This window comes from Struthio camelus, chromosome 2 (genome assembly GCF_040807025.1).
Source record: "Struthio camelus isolate bStrCam1 chromosome 2, bStrCam1.hap1, whole genome shotgun sequence".
In the NCBI taxonomy this organism is placed as follows: Eukaryota; Metazoa; Chordata; class Aves; order Struthioniformes; family Struthionidae; genus Struthio; species Struthio camelus.
The window spans coordinates 137,302,831-137,319,887 of NC_090943.1; the positions used below are offsets into that span (position 1 = coordinate 137,302,831).

Sequence of the window (17,057 nt, forward strand, 5' to 3'; positions counted from 1 at the left end):
GAGTCTAAGCTAATAAACTCAGGCTCGGGGGGAGGAATCCAGAGCACCCTGTTACACTTATGACCTGCCCAGACAACACTCAGAGAGAATCAGAAGCTTCAGGAAGGGATCTCAAACCATGGATGCAGTGAGGGAAGAGCCATCTGATCGTAAAAGCCAGCTCAGCTACTGCAAGCAGCATAAATGCTTTACAGCAGCACTCTGCCTGGACTGACTGCAGGGTGCATCTCAGTTAATACACTGAAGAGTTGCTATGTTCTGAGGTTTTTGGTGCAAAGTCTCAGTCCAAACAAGTCAATAAACCTCCAGACACAATTTGGACACCACTACTATCCCAAATGCTTTATCATCTAAGTAACTCCATTGGAAGAAAAGTAATGTTGCACATCTACGCAATCTTCTCTTCATAACATACACAAAGCCAATATGCCCCAAAGTCTCTCCCATCTGAACGATGTTTTCAAACCTGACTGGAAAAAATCTTGCCTTCTGTGTTCTCTGTTGCTGTTTGGCAACATGTAATTGAGGTATTCAGTGACTGTCAGTCATACAGATGGTCATAGCTAACTGATTACTGACATTATGGGAAACAAAACTAGTGAGCCATACATATTGCTCCCCAACAACAGAATGATGCGTATGTCCATTTCCTGCCCTTCTCCATTGTAATAGCTGCAACTCAGCATCACATCCGCTCTGAAATCCCCCAGTGGCCGAGGTTGAGACCGTGCTGAGTCGAGAAATGTGTTGATTAGCCAACCCACTCCTACAGATTTACCGCCCAAACAGCTGCTGCTACACGGTACATGTAAAACTAATGAAAATAATTTCCCTCTTCCTTTGATGAGGGGGCACTAGTTTGGGTCATTCCCTTCTACTCAGCTGTTAATTTCACACACCCTTGAGGTATATATATGTGTATACACGTATTTTTCAAATTTAGTTGAAATTGGGTAGTAAGTTTAAAAGTCTATTATGAGAAGGCAACAGACAGGCAGACGAGAAAGATAGACACAAAGTGTAAACATGTAAGCCTTATTTTCTTAGAAAACTATCTAAAAATGGTCAACTATACTACATACTAAGTAACAATTTGCAATTATATAGCAAATTTCATCACAGGACATCAAAAGACTTTACAGATAATTAATCTTTAGAATATTCTTGAGTAGCATGACAACCATTGTACAGATGAGTCAAAAAGAAGTTCAAGTTATGATTGTTTTATTGGAATTCAGTGGCAAAACCGTCATTTGTCTAATAGGGGTAAAATCCCCCTCAAAATCTTACTATGAGAAAACAGAACAGCCGGGGAAAACAATAAAAATAACTGAATCTCAGACTGAAAATTAAACACTACCAGTTTCTTACATGAGTTATAATTATTCTCCTAAATCACTCCCTAATAATGAACTGCAATTACTAGTCTTAATTTTCTGGTGTTCTTTCTTATATGGAAAGAAGCAGGTTACTTTCTTGATGCAATAATGATACAGTCTTTATATCCAAGGGTTTTAATGTGTCAAAATGCAGATATTTTCTTTATAAAATATTACCTTTTAACAAAAAGTCAAAGAAAATTAAATGGGATTTAACTGTGGCAGTGACTGCATTGCCTTTAATAGAAGGTTCGTTGTATGATTCACATCATGGACTTCTTCACAGAGTTAGCATAAGTACTTTACCTGCTTTACTGCTGATTAAAAGAACAACTTTGTTCAGTTCTCCCAGTTCAACAGCATCCATGGCAACTACAAATGACTGAAATAAAATTATTTAGTATTACAATCTTATACTATATTAAAGTAAGCATATAAGAAGATTTGGAAAAAAATGTGTAGGAAGTACAAGAATGGATTAAAAGATACACGTTAAAGCGCTTTAAGACAAAGTACCTCATTGTCCTCTCCCTGCTGGACATTCTGCAACGACCAGAGAAGGGATCTGTCTCCTGTGTCACCGTGAGTACCATATATACATGCAGTCATATGCACTACATTTCTCTCAGTCAGAATATTTCTAGAAAATACTGTCATATGATATGTAACCACTGCAATATCAAAAGGAAAGACATCTTATTATTATCATGGCACCACCTTTCACAGGTATTTGATAATGTTTAATATACAATTAGATAGAATTAAATAATATCACTTGACAGTGGCAGTAAAATTCAAATTGTTTCCAGATTTTTCCTTAGTTTTGTCCTGTAAATACAAACAGTGGTGGTGGTCACAAGTTCACAATAAATCGGAGAAAAACAAGCCTGTTTCATACAGTTCATAACATTATCATGTTATGGAAAAATTATCACAGCGATTTACCTTTTTTCTTAAGCGCAAATACATAATGGATAAAATTTTAATATGTTTCAGACTCAGCGCTAACTTGTTGATCTTCAAAAAGATTAACTTTAGCTAGGGGGACAAGTTCCTCGGACTTCATTTTCTGAGAGATGGAGAGAGAAGCTTCTTGCATGTGATTCACAGCACCTAAGCTAGAGTTGCTGCTTTGAACTTCGTTCCAAAGAGGCGCATCCACTGACTATAGAGGGAGACCAGCAAGACAACTCTACCTCAGCTGAAGTGATAACTCATGAAATCTGTGCAGTTTGTGATTTATGCAGAGGCTAGTTATTTAGTTGAAGGCAAGATGACAATATCTGAACACCAAAAGTGAATGCATTTGCAGTTTATTCATAGAACTAAATAATGTGAAAGTTCTGAATATTGACATCTTGTAATCCTCTGCCTATCATGAGTTGAATGAACTTTGGATTATACAATAGACAGACCTGGCAGAGTACATTGCACAAAGAGCAGCATTTGAAGTAGACCAATGCAGATAAAGGAAGAGGGCTGAAATGCTTAAATGGTGGTCTTTGGTTAGGTAGTGGGATCACACCATCATAGCTGTAGGCAAAAAAGCTTTTATCTCTGTAGAGTATTGAGTAGATTGGAGAGGAGAAAGATGAAAGTAAATATCTTAAAAGAAGGATAATGCCTATATGAATTTTATAATTCGTTTAATTTTATAAAATTCTAATGGTTTCATAATCACAGTGCGGCTCTATTTTAATGGCTCTATTTTAACTTCTGTGGAAATAATGAGATATTTGAAAGTAGCATAATATATTTTTATTTAACCTTTTCACTATTTCATTGTCTTGCCTTTAAAGCTGCACTAATGCAAAATTTACCTTCTATACAACCCTGTGTGTGAGGGAAAGGGCACTGATCCATCCCTAGGGATCTCTGAGGTGTAATCATCTCAGAGGAAGGCACTCTGAAGAAAAACTGATTATGTATATACTTGGTTGGAGGCCTCTTCCTATTAATACACCCAAAGGCACACCACATGTCAACTGGTACACAATCAGATCTCTGGGGTCTTCATTGTATTTTATCAGCTATATTTTGATGGCGTCAGTTAGCCATTAGTATGTGTTTCATCACAATGCCAATTACAAGATCAAAAAAAACCAAGACAACTAAGACATGAAATACTAAAGTACTCTATACATGATACAATGCTGAACTGTATTTGAAATTTAATAGTAAATGTCTTTTGGTTAAGGTGATTATGATCAGCTGCTTTCCATTCCAATTAACACAATACTGGCTTTGCTTTTAGTTGAGAAGAAGAAAACCAAGGAGAAAATAAATTAGACTTAAAAAGCTGATGGAGAAGCAAAGCTGTTTTGCACAATAAATTGCAAGTAACTTTGTGCATTCAGGATCACTTTGAACTCCATGTGTGCTGCTTGCTGTGGCACCTGCTTAAAGCTCTCTTGGCCATGAAATGGCAAAGATCTGGGGCAACGTGTGCCACATTGTCCAATTCCTTTGTTTGCTGTGATTACAAAATGTAGTTACAAATCCAACCTCGAAGACTTCTAAAAATATACATGGAAACAAATAAATGCTAGAGATGAGTTTTGTTTGTTTGCTTTTTTTTTACCTAAACATATAGGTAATATAATAGCTATTTCTTATTTGTTGACTTCTACTTCTAGATCTCAAAGTATTTTACAAAGAAGGAAAATTTAACACCAAAAAAAGTAAAGAATGTGGAAGTGATGTTTTTCAAAAAGCAATCAGTGGCAAAGCCGGAGTCTGAACCAAGGTCATTAGGGTTCCAGCCTGGTTGCCTGCTTGTCATCCACACTGCATCATTCTCTAGCTGTTTTCTTTGTGCATGTACTTGTACCCATAAATATATCCGCATAGTAACTGCGATCAGCCTTTGCAAGGGACACACTCATGTGTCTGTACTAATCTGAAGGTCCCCCTTGTTTCAGTCTTGTGTATGGGAGATGAAAACCATTCAGCCCTATTCTGTATCCATGCTATGCAAGTATTCACTACAAATGAGAACAGCAGCTCTAAACAATAAAAAGCCTAAGGCCTAAATATAAATTTTCACTTGTAGTCGAAGTGTGCAAAACCCCCAAGCCCTGTTAATTCTATGGAGATTGCTTGTGTGCTTACATTTAGACACATTTAAACACTTCACTGAAACTGGATCATAAGTTTTGATCTACAGCTTACTGAGGCAGCTGATTGAACACAGCACTTCAGCATGTTTTGGCTGAACTGACTTATTCTTTACTCAAGTCACTTGCTTGTTTTCTGCATAAAACTTCATTTTAGTATTAAGTATCATAATTTTGTCTTTTTATTAAATTGAGAACTGTTGTTTACAATTGTTACATATTATTGTTTACAGACAATAATATTTTGTGAATGCCATATTAGAAAAGTATGGAAGATACAGTCGATTTTAGGTGAAAAAATTTCTTTTATTTTGCTTAAGATGGCATATATAAGACAATCATTGAGCTATTTTTAACAGCCAAGTATCTGGAGTTTATAAATGTAATAATAAAGATGATGCTTATATGTCATTTTGAGCTATATTTACCAAGAATCTTTGTCTGGAATGTGTAAACAAAAAATCACCTCATAGAAAATGAGTTATGAAAAATCACACTGTCAATGTCAGTAATATGAGCAGCTGAAGACTAAATAAAGGAGAATATAAATATTACAATATTGCAAGAAAGGAAAATTTCGTAATACTATTCAATGTAGCTTATAATAATGATTGTGTGCAATCAAATGAATATCGCATTTCACACTTTATGGTACAGAAATTAAGCTGAGTGGATAGTTTTTTCCCTCATACGTTTTAAATTCTTATTCAGACTTTACGAATCATTAAATAAAGACAATAAAATCTTTTGTTTTGATAAAGGTTTCAGTTGTAATATTAGGACAAGTTAACCTCTTGGACCACTCTACTACCTTAATGCAGATTTATACCTACCAGAAAGTGCTTCTTTTAATGGCCACTCTACAGGGAATTCAATCCATCTGTCTCCATTAAGAGAAAGAGGAAGAGTTTTATTTATAGTGAGACTAAAGGTATCCAGGGTTGATGTGTGCTGCATTTTAAAGTGATGAAAAGATAACTGGGATGTGCTGTTTTCCAAACTCTGAAGTCCAAGTCTTACTTTATAAAGCATTCCCAAATCAGATGGTAAATGTATCTAGGAAGCAACAAAATAATGAGTTAGCATCAAGATAGTGATACACAGATATATGCATAGCTACCTTATAGGAAGAGAGGAAGTTTTTTACAAAGGGATTAGTACTGACCTAGGCCTGTTTGCATTAATTCGGGTGCTAAAACTCCTATTAAATTCAAAGGCAACAGAACTGGGTTGAATGTAAGCACTTTTGGAAATACTTGTTTTATACTCTAGGGGCATTCATTGTAATTATTCTATCAAATTTAAATTACATCCTGCACTGACTTCTAAATGTGAATACTTAATGTTAATGCCATTTAAATTGATATGCATTATTAACTACGATCGTTTGCTGACAAAAAAGAATGTATTTGATCAATATGAACTTGAGAAAGCCAAATAATAAAAATGAAATCTGCTGTGCAATTGAAAGTTTCAGTTCTGCTTTTCTTGAATATTAAAGGAATAACATTTGCAATATTTACAGTACATTCTTGATGATCTCTCTTTAAAAGGGAATTCAAAGAAAATGTAAATATAGACAAATCTATATATTATTTTACATCATATGCTATTTGGTTTTCAGCCTGAGGTTCCACTTTGTTTCCCATGGAAACTGGATCTGACTTGCCATTGCTTCCATAAAAAACCATAACCAACTTGGAAATATTTTCTGTCAACTTTTCAAAGTCTTTTTTTGTTTCTTCTTGATGTGTCGTGAAATAAATCCTCCATCTGCCTTCTGAACAAATAAAATACAGAAAATAAAAAGGCAAAAAATGATTAAAAGGTGTTCCTGATTTCATATGTTAATGAAGGTACCTGAAATAAAATTCATAAGACATCTTAGTCTACACAGATAGCATTAATATATAAGCACGTGCTTATATATTTATTATACACTTCCTTCCTTCGGGTTCTGATCAGCTCTCTAAGTATTTTGCAAGTTCTTACTATCAGAAAGGAGAACCACCAAGTGTAATGACATAGTATGATGAAAATATTTCCCCGTTACTATTTTAGAACTGATGAATGAGAAGTCCATGCAATGGCAGAAGGTCTACCTGATTTCATTTGCTCTTTTCCTAAAGGCCAGGCAGCAGTGCTCCTCCTCTCCTGAATTTCTAATAAAAAAAAAGATTGAAGACTAAGTTAATACTTTTGTAAAAAAGTGTCTAAATGATAATGAATATCTGTATTCATCTCTGGTAAGGCAATCGACTGAGTACTATATCATTTAGATTGAAGATTTAACTAGGAAGTGTACAATGTGATTTTCTACTTAGGCATCATCTCCTACATATCATTCTATTTAATGAACTGATTCTACAGTAAGCTCCATACTATGAAACGGCTGTAACCTGAAGATGTAAGTATTTTTAATTTTAAAGTATTTCTGCGTCATTTGTACAATTTATACTCTCGATGAATCAGAACTAACTGGATGTTTCTAATGCCCATTTTAGGGGCGGATATTCCTCCCACTGATATCAGCTCCCTTTGATTTCAATGGGACTTAGTATGCACCAAAACTTTTTCTAAACATTAGAAAAAGAGGACTGAACCAACGATGGAAAGCCTTCTACTGACACCACAACCAAGCTTGAATTTGCCAATTATTGTATTAAAAAAAACATACAAAAACTCCTTCTTCAATCAAATCAATGCATTCTAGTAAAAACCATCAAAACATTTTGTTTTGAGTAAAAGCATGTTCTATAACCTTATATACGTTAAATATTCCTATGTCTCATTCAGCAATGTCCCTTCCTATAATCTAAAACAAAGCTCAAATTACCTACTTCTGTGCAAGTAACAGCTTCAAAAACAAAGGAAATGTATTGCAGTGTTACTCTGCTTAGTCTTGACAAGATATCTTTTAGACAAACACCATCAGGCCAACGCAGCTACAGTTGGCAAAGATGCCCTGGGTGTTAGGAGGAAAAGAACTAGAATATTTGTTGTAATCTAAGGGCCCATCTATACTATCTCTTCACTTCTTTTTGGGACAGGTCATAAGAAATGTATGAGTCTTAGTGACGGTCATAGTGGGCTGTGGTTGTCTACTCATCTGGCTGGAGTGTGCTGTGGTGCCCTCCCGGCCTGCGCACAGGATATTCCTGATATTGAAACCACAGTGAAGGGAGGGACAGTGCCCATTCATGTCTTGTCTTGACAAAGAGGTTAGGTACAGACATTAAGCCTACAGCAGGGCCTAAACTGCTCTTCTGTGGACTGGTTACTCACACAGCGCTAGTCAAAAGTATGTCCCGGTTCTAGCAAAAGTTATTCTAATAGTGTGGCTTAAATCATGTTAAACAGTCATCTTGAATACAGTGGAGACATTTTCTCCACTGCTTGAACACAGTTTGCCCAACTATTTACCTCACTTTTACTATACTCAGCAAGTAGCAGGTAGAAGCATTGAAAGCTTAAAAAAAGTATTGCAATGGTATTCCAAAATAGTATTTTGTCACAAGTGACAATATAGAAGTAAGACTTGGAGAGACAGCCATTCATAAAAAGAATAAGCCAAATTTGTTGCCATTTATGCCACTGTAAATCTGGAGTAACAAAGCAGAAATTATACCCTGGCAAAGAGTAGTTGTTGAATAGTACTAAAAACAACAGTGTTCAGACACGTTAATTCCCTTCCTAATGACAGTGTTCTACAGGGATATTTTAAACTATAACTTGTTTATAGAAGCAAATCACATAGCTGCATCCTGCAATTTGGAATGGATTTCTTAGCAAATAATAGTTTGAAAATAATACTGACCTGTGGCATTCAGAGTTACCGAAGCAGATCTTTTTCCATCACGTTTGTCTTTTAGCCATGATTGAGCCATAAACAGAGTTTCTGTCCCTGCAGCTGCTGGCTCTTTCACAATAATCTTCTCCAGAAGCCAGTCAGAGCCTTTCCCTTTTTCAACAACCACCCCTTGCAGAGTCCCAACATCCACTGCTTCCACTTGAAACACATCTACCTGAAAAAGTCAGAACCAAAAAGACATGCCTATGGAAACAGAACCATGAAACTAAATTAACTGTGTATTTTGAAATATGAAAGTGAGGGGAAAATCATTTTTTTTTAGCTAATTCAGTAAATACCAATGGCACCAGAGATGACATGTTTAAAGAAGCTAAACTCCTGCATTAAGCAGGAGCCCCCTTTGTGGTTTTGTAATTTACTGCTAAAACACCTATTCCCTACATGGATCAATTGGTTCCTTGTGCTCACTTCATGACAGATTTTCTTTCCTACATTTCTCATTTAATGATTTACAAAGATACCACTTTAAACATCTCTTACTCCCAACAGAATAGATCCCCAGGGCTTCCTCTTTTGGGATAAAATGCAGAGCATGAGAATAGCAGAAATGAAGACCACAGAACGGCATTGTATTCTCTTAGGAAAGAATAACAGGCTTGGTCCCAGATTTGGGTTAATGCTTGTAGAATTAATTCTAATAAAATTAAATGAATTTTAGGAAAAAATATCAGACAAAGGAGTAAGTTTAAATTAGTTCTACTCTTCACTGTCAGTTAAAAAGTCCCATAATATTCTGAAAAATGTTGAGAACACTGAAGTAAGAACCCTAAAGAAAATGGTAAGATGTCATGCACTGAACGTTTTTATAATATGTGATTTTTGGCTGATTGTGGGTCTTACGCCTACTCCTTCATCTGGAAAGCAGAGATTAACTTTTTGGCATAAAGATATTTTACATGTTTTGCTTTATAGATACTTGAATGATCATTTGATTTCTGTTAGGGCTGATTGATAACTGGTAAAATCTAGTGTTATTTGTGATGGAATTTCCAGCATGATTTAAAGATACAAAGATGGTTTTGAGGGTACTAGGCTGCAATAGTGATCAAAAACACTTGAGCTTTGAGAAGTCTGTTGCAACCTAATTCACTCTGAATCTACTCAGTGAAAGCAGCAGGGAAATAATCCTTATTCAAAGGATTATGCAAAAACTAAACAGGGAAAAGCAATTCTCTTGCTCCATCAGCCAAATGTCTGTACCTTCCCTGGGAAGGTTTTCCAGCTGAAGAAAAAATGAAGGATCTGATCCAGCCTGACCAGGTTGCAACTTAATGAGACCCACCATGAGTTAAAATATTGAGCCTGAAATTTCAGATAATATATAAAAGGACCCATTAAAAAAAATCCCCAGAAACACAATAATTTCATTTTTTTTCAGTTGTTTTTGATGGCCTACCTTCATCTATTTTTTCTTGTTCTTATGAATACGTGTACATATGTATGTGGGGAGGGGGGTTATGTCTTTAATAGTTTCCTAAAAATAATCATCAACCTATCATTGAATTAGTTAGTGGATTCTTCTAGATTGAAAAGTAGTGTTATTCAAAAGCTGCTATAGTGCATCATCTAACCATCACCTCTGCATTAAGTCACGTCTGTATTATCGTGTGAAAGAAGAAAATGAGAGCAGAAAACTGACAATGATTTTAAGGAAAAAGTGTTAAACAGGCACTTGAATAGCTATAATTCCTTATGATGACTCAAGGTAATTAGCTGTTTAGCAAATTTTGACTGGCAATAGCGTACGATGGAAATAAAGATTAAGGCTCTCAGGATAACGATGTCCTTCAGCGGCAGAGTTAGTACATTATAAGAGCTGGAACTCCAGACGAAGTGCAAGACTGAAGGGAAAGAGGCTCCTCTTTGCATGTACCATGCTAAATCAAAAAAGTAGTGTTTAGTGTCAACACTGCAATTGTGGTTGATTAATTATTTGACTAATTTGACAATTTAATACCATTAATCTGGACCATTGATTTACCTTAATTACGACATGAGTTTGATTACTGATTTATCTTTTTTTTAATCTTTAACTGGGTTGGTAAAGTTATAGCATTATGCTGGAATAGGCATATAACGGCTCACTACATTTTTTAAATGAAAAGGTATTAAAAATACACAGGACTGAAACATGGGCCAAAGCCACAGATAAACTCAAGTAAGAAATATGCAAACCCCTGTCTCCGTTATGAAAGAAATATTTTAAGTCCTCAAAATGTGAAAATATATTTTAGAAATTAGGGTCCTGTCATTGCAAATGTTTCTGCTTATATTAATACAAAGTGCATGAATTATTCAACTGGAAATATATGAAGGAGTTTTGGCCAGATCAGAACACAAACTTTAAATGAAAAGTTTCATACATGGTGGCTAACTTATTGACGCTATCATCACTGTCTCCAAAAAATCTGTGGTCCATGAGCCACATTTGGAGAGGAGACAGTCAAGAATAAATGAAAAATATAGACAATACCCTACAGACTTCTAGACTTGCGCTGTCTCTGGAAGTAGGATAGTTAGCTTTGACTTGCTCTAAGCTTGAGAGCCAATAAACTCTATTAAGCTAGAAAATCTTGACACAGCATCAGCTGAAATATTTGTGCACTACTTCCCTAGTGGGCATGGTTCTGAAAACACTTAAGAGCTCAGGTGCAGCACGTATTATGGGTTATTCGTAACCTGGATAATCCAGCCACAGATGATAACAGAAAGTTGAGCATATACTGATAATTTATGAAATGTTTTCCAAATCATTTTTCCTCTGAAAAGTGATATTTTGGCCGAATAAACCTTTGTAAAAAATATGAAGTTCAGTTTATATTAGACACACTGTCTCATAATTGGCCAATGCACAATCTTGCCAGGCCCATTTTAGAGCATATAAAATCTCAGAAATCCATAGCTAAATTTGCAGAAGATTCAGCCATCGAAAAAATTACAAGCTGAAAAACAAGTAACTAGACTTGGAATTGTGAGACCTGAGGTAAACTCACCTCGTAGACAAGACTACATTTTCTTTTCATGTGTACTTTTTAAAATCGTGTCATTTGACGAACTTTACTGTAGTCAAGAGACAAAATAAAAGAAAAAAACCCAGCCGAAACTGTAATGATTAGAGCCAGATGAACAATTTGCCAGAGACAACTCAACTGCCCAATTTAATCCACTTTCTCTTTGCAAGCTGTCTGCAAACAGAGAGATTATGGCATATATTTCATTATAACGTTAAGAAATTGAATCATTACTAATAATTTGGTTAATATTTTTGTGGATTCATTTCAGATCATGGATTACTCATAAATTACAGGATGTATGAAGAGTTGTTTACAGGTCTTGTATGTCATGTGACACTTATTTTCTAGCTGTTTTATAGGTAGAAAAATAGATATTTTAAGTCATTGGAGGCTTAATTCTTTTACAAAAAGAGAAAGAAAGAGAAAACAGAAAACAGAAGACAGCTGAAGCTAAAGAATATGAAACTTTTTTTTCATTTTCCCCTCAGGAAAAGATGTTAATTTGTTTTTTTTTTTTAGTACTGTTAGCAACTTTGGCTTATATGGAGAAAAGTCATGTTAAAATAACATATAAATAATAATATATAAATTTTAAAACATAAATAATATATACATAATGTAGATTAAAATGTAAATAATATATAGATAAATATTGTCAAATTTAGCAGAATTTGCATGAAATTTTCTCTGAATAATCTTAAAACAATTTGTGCATATGGACTTAATTTTCAGGACTAATACTATTGGATAAAGAAAGATATATTAAAGATTGAGCAGCTGAGAATAACAATGTGAGAGCCTGCATCACACCAGAAGAGCTCCTACAGCAAAACCAGAATTTCTCAGATAAGAAAATAAGCATTGAAAAGTGCCTTAAAAATAAGCACGGAAACAAATCAGACTTTCTTTAAAATTTAATTGTTGTGAACTCCTTTCCAGATTTTCTTCAAATGTTTCTTTGTTTTCCTGGGATCCGCGTTCTAAGGATTTCTTTTGATTCCATGACCCAATTTGACTTTATTCAATGCTCTTCAGTGTCAGCACTGGCAACAAACCACTGTCTGTAGCAGTTGCTACAGCTCTTGTAACAGCAGAAGCATTTGAACAATTACTATGCAATATTTACCTTTATAAATGCCAAGTATTTTATAGGTTCAGTATTTCAGACTTGATGGTTGGTTAATGATGATATTCCCGGCAGAAATGAAAATGGCAAGTCAAGACACACCATATGCTTAATTTCATCAACCTGTATGCACAAGTGATTTTCCATACTCCTAATGTTGCTGTCATTTTAATAGGCTTTCACTAGAAAAGGAGTTAAAGTGTCTAGATAAAGAACCTTTTCTATTAAGCTTTGCAAACTCATTGATTTGCTGCCTGATTATTCTGATCTCACTTGTAAATCTGAAGAAACTCCACTGAAGTCAAAGGGTTTTACCACTGGGAGGCAAAATAAAGGCCCTTATACCCTGAACCAGAATGAGAAATAGTATCGGAACATGCCTGCAGACAAATGAGAAAAATAATTTCTGCTGATACCTCACTTTTCAGACAGTGGTCACATGGGCTATTCCAGCTGCAGCTGAACTTCCCCATCCCATCCCAACTGCTTGTCAGCATCTAGTGATGGTGACCTCCTCTCAAATGGAAAATGATTGTTACCTTTTTAGCTATGCCAGCATAACCACACAATCAGTTTTTCCTCAGTCAAATTTTATCAAGACAGTCCAAGTAAAAATGCTCAAACTATTGATGAGATTAATAGCAAAACCAGAATAAACATTTGGACAGAGTGAATGTGTGTCACTACGCCAGCAGACTTAAGGGCCAGACCTATTGGGTGGTAAGCAGCAGTCAGGGTAACCACTGCTAGAAATAATATCTTCATCCAGCTCAGCAGAAGGACGAACAGCCCATCTAGCTGTAACCTCAGTATCTTCTATTCCGTGCTCTGTACAAGTGCTTCTTTTAAAACAGGGTTTTCCACACGTCTGAAAAAGCCAGTCCAGAATTTCCACCTAAATTCACATAGTTTTGAAGCAAGTTTTTGTTTTATGTTAAATTCTCATCCAAAAATGGATTGTGAATGTTTATCGTTTAATGAAAAAAATTAAATGAGTTTAAATTGCAATGATTGCATAATTAGAGGTATCTGATCCCCTCCAATTATCATAGTTCATCCATCCTCAACTAGATTAGTGAAGAATAAATGAGATAATAGAGGCAGCAAAGAAACAAATAATACTTGCCCTGGAACTGATCTTATATTAACTTGCTTAACATAACTGGAACAGAATCTTTTTGAAATAGGATTTGCATTCATAGAACAGCAATAGGAATAAGACTAGTGGCACATTATAATAATCAGCAGCTATGACCATTAACTCAGTCATAAAAGGCATCTCAATCAGACTTTAAGTAAAATACATTTAGTAAAGTGCAGAAAGACTGCTACGGAGACCAATATCATCAGCCACATCCGCATCCGTAAATATATGATATATTACACTAAAGAAATAAAAATTAAAAAAAGAGAGATAAATGTTAAAAAGATTGCTGTGGGCAAATTCGAACCCACCTGGCTCTGATACAGCCTGAATGTTGTTGATGTAATAACAATAGTTTAAGTTGGAGGTCTGCTTTGATCGGTAAATAAAATAGGATTGATGTTATTTATTTACTTCAATTTCAGTAACCCATTTGATTGCATAACACTTTGATTAAGAGACCAGAATCCAAAATTCAGGTGACTCTCAGGTGGGCTCAAGTTGTCTGACTGAACAGCACAGTGAAACGGCTAACCAGTCAGTCTGCCAAAGCAGCAGTAAAGGGAGAACATTCTCAGGCAGGTGTGCTGCAGTGAGGCTAGTTCATAAGCCTGTGCCATTTAATGTTTGCACGAGGTGACTGGAGGAAAACAAGATTTTACACATGATGCAAAAACAATCTCTGGTTATGACACTTGAAGAAGTAGGGTGCTAAATTGAAGAGTGTGCTGAAAAGATTTGTGAGAGTGAATAAATCACTGGAAACCCTGCCTTACAGTGAGTCAAGCAGCCTGATCTATTTAACTTGTCAAAGACAAGCATTGTGATTTGATTATTGTCATAAATACCTTCAAAGGAAGCAGAAAACTGGTGCGAAAGAATGATCAGTCTGACAGTCAAAAGTGTAACAAAATCCAGTGCCTAGAAGTTAAAGCTCGACAAATTTAGATAGAAATAGTGTGAGCATTTAAAATATGATATTTATGCTTTGGAAGAACTTTCCAAGTAGATAGGCCCTTCTTCACTGGAAGCTATTAAATCTGGATTAGATGGTGGGGGTTTTTTTTGAATATTTGCTTTAACTCAGCCAAAGCTTTTGGACTTGAACTAAAATTAATTCAGTTGCTGTTGCATTGGGGAAAAACTATTGAATGTTTTATTTGCTGAAAAATGCAGACTTAGATTGATCATATGTACTTTTGAATTCATGATGAATTAAGGTAATAAAATCAGCTATATTTTATTTTAAATTTATCCTTATTTTAAAACAATGAAATAAATCTGGCATAGAATTCACCCATCTAACTTTGCCTGTGTAAAATAAAATCTGTTGTAAGATAGTCGGTTAAGTTCCCTGGAAAGCAGGGTTCCTGAGAAAGCAGTAGGCACTCCCTGAGGATAATTCATTCCCTCTTAAGATAAAAGTCTAAAGTAGAGAAGGTAATCACCTCGTGGAAGCATCCTTTTCACTCCACTGTTGCAGAAGAAACTCAAACTATCATGTTAGAAAAGATACATACATTATAAACAGCTAAAGCTAAGTGACGTGAACTTCATCTTTACAAATTTGATTTCTTTAATTTATTTTTGAGCTGTAAACGAAAAGAGAGTAATTCCCCAAGTAATTCATTTTAGAGCTAATTCATTGTGTCCACTTTTTAATTCTTGGCCATAAAGTTTTATATTTTTTCTTGCCTGGAAAAATATGTCGGGAAACCAAAATTAGTTTTTCACATAGCTCTAATCTGATGGCCTGTGTTATGAAGGAAGTCAAACTAGGTGATTTCAGTGGTACGTTCTAGGTTTACATCCTATAAATCTATTAGTTGCTGTGAAATACCACCCCAGAGGTATCACTGAAAACCATACAGGGCTTAGTAATTTTCTGCCATCTTACAGGGTTATATAAACCTTTAATTGCATTATTTCTTTCTGCTTTTCTCCTCATAGTTTCTGACAACCTCCACCAGTCTTTCCTTCCCTGTGTTGGCATTCCATATTTTCCTAGCTTTCATTTGAATAATCCTTCTGCCGGATGACCAGGCCATTTTACTGTTCATTTCTGCTCTACAATATCTTGGCCAAGCAGTCTATCACTGTGATTAATACATCTGGGTCAATAGCATTTTGCAATTATTTAATCATTATGTCAGATGTGCTTGCCACAAGAGAGAGTTTTATCAGCAGTAACAGAACAGTAGTGTCCTAGATGCAATGTGATATGGGCACTGCAGACAAATAGTGACTTCTTAATAGTGGTCACAGCACACTGTCCTACATTCTGGCCATTTTTAGTGTATTCTGTCACATATGTTTTTTTTCTGATGTAATCTTTAAAATTACCAATGCTTACTGTGTAAGCGAGTACCGAAATTGAACACCAACAGTCACCTCTTACTGACAATTTTTTTTATGTGCTGCAGTTACCATGGTACCACCTGAGCAGTTGATGTCTAAATATAGGGCTAGATAAGAATTTCTCTTTCCAACAACTAATAGAATGAAGTAAAAATTCTCAGAGATTTTACTGCATCAATAATTTAGGGTACTTAAAATACCAGCCATTTTCATCATACAGAGATTAAAATACTTCAAATTTACTCATAACATGTCCATTGTAGTTTACCATTTTTTATGAAATTGATCTGAAAAAAGCCGCTTTCTCAAAGAGGAAATTTATGGCTAACTCATAGCCATACGACAGAACACACAGTAACTCCATCAAAGACCATATAATAAAGGTACGAAGGAATTTAACTGCGAAATGGTGAGCACTGGAAGGAATATGGATTTACTGTAAGACTGAGATGATTTTATATAACTAGGCCCTGATTATTACAAAATGTATGTATTGACTATGCTTGGCTGAGGACTATGTTTGTAGTTGGTAGCTTTTATCAGAATTAAACTTATTCATATAAATCATATGTATGAATAAATAGAATCAGGAATTTCAAAAACCTAAATTGCACAAAGAAGTGATAGCTTTTAGGAGAACATCAAACACAGCATCAGTGTCATAGCAATTTGAAAGAACACAGTTCTTGCAGCACTGGTCCTCACAACATTTATCTGAGAGATCACCAGAAACCTGGCTCTCTTGGTGATGGTGATACTTCCTCCGGCACAGTGTAAGCTATGCGGAGCTGACTGGTGACGTGATAATTCCAGGCACACTAGTTTATCTACCAGTTCTAAACGGCTTTGCAGGTGTTAGGACTTTTGAAAGACACAAAGGCCACTTTTCAGATATAAAAAACTAATTCAATCTTTTACTATCACGTAACCCAGCTCATGTAAATAAAAGACCTGCTAAATGAGAAGAATGTATCTCCAATCCATTGCAAAGTCCTCTGAATATTTAAACATTTCTGTGCATTTCTGCATTGCTAAGATGTTGTTTGCAG

At 35.3% G+C, this 17,057-nt stretch overlaps 1 protein-coding gene across 1 annotated transcript in view; it reads right to left on the minus strand.

Annotated features, from left to right (window-relative positions):
• Nucleotides 1–17,057, minus strand: part of RP1 (RP1 axonemal microtubule associated) — a 185,212-nt gene that overhangs the window by 13,085 nt on the left and 155,070 nt on the right. The window contains exons 48-53 of the mRNA XM_068933834.1: nucleotides 8,313–8,520; nucleotides 6,598–6,657; nucleotides 6,097–6,275; nucleotides 5,329–5,551; nucleotides 1,896–2,050; nucleotides 1,686–1,761 (exon numbers count right to left, since the gene is read on the minus strand). Of these exons, the coding sequence (XP_068789935.1) occupies nucleotides 1,686–1,761; nucleotides 1,896–2,050; nucleotides 5,329–5,551; nucleotides 6,097–6,275; nucleotides 6,598–6,657; nucleotides 8,313–8,520 (901 nt within the window). The remainder of the gene's footprint in view (nucleotides 1–1,685; nucleotides 1,762–1,895; nucleotides 2,051–5,328; nucleotides 5,552–6,096; nucleotides 6,276–6,597; nucleotides 6,658–8,312; nucleotides 8,521–17,057) is intronic.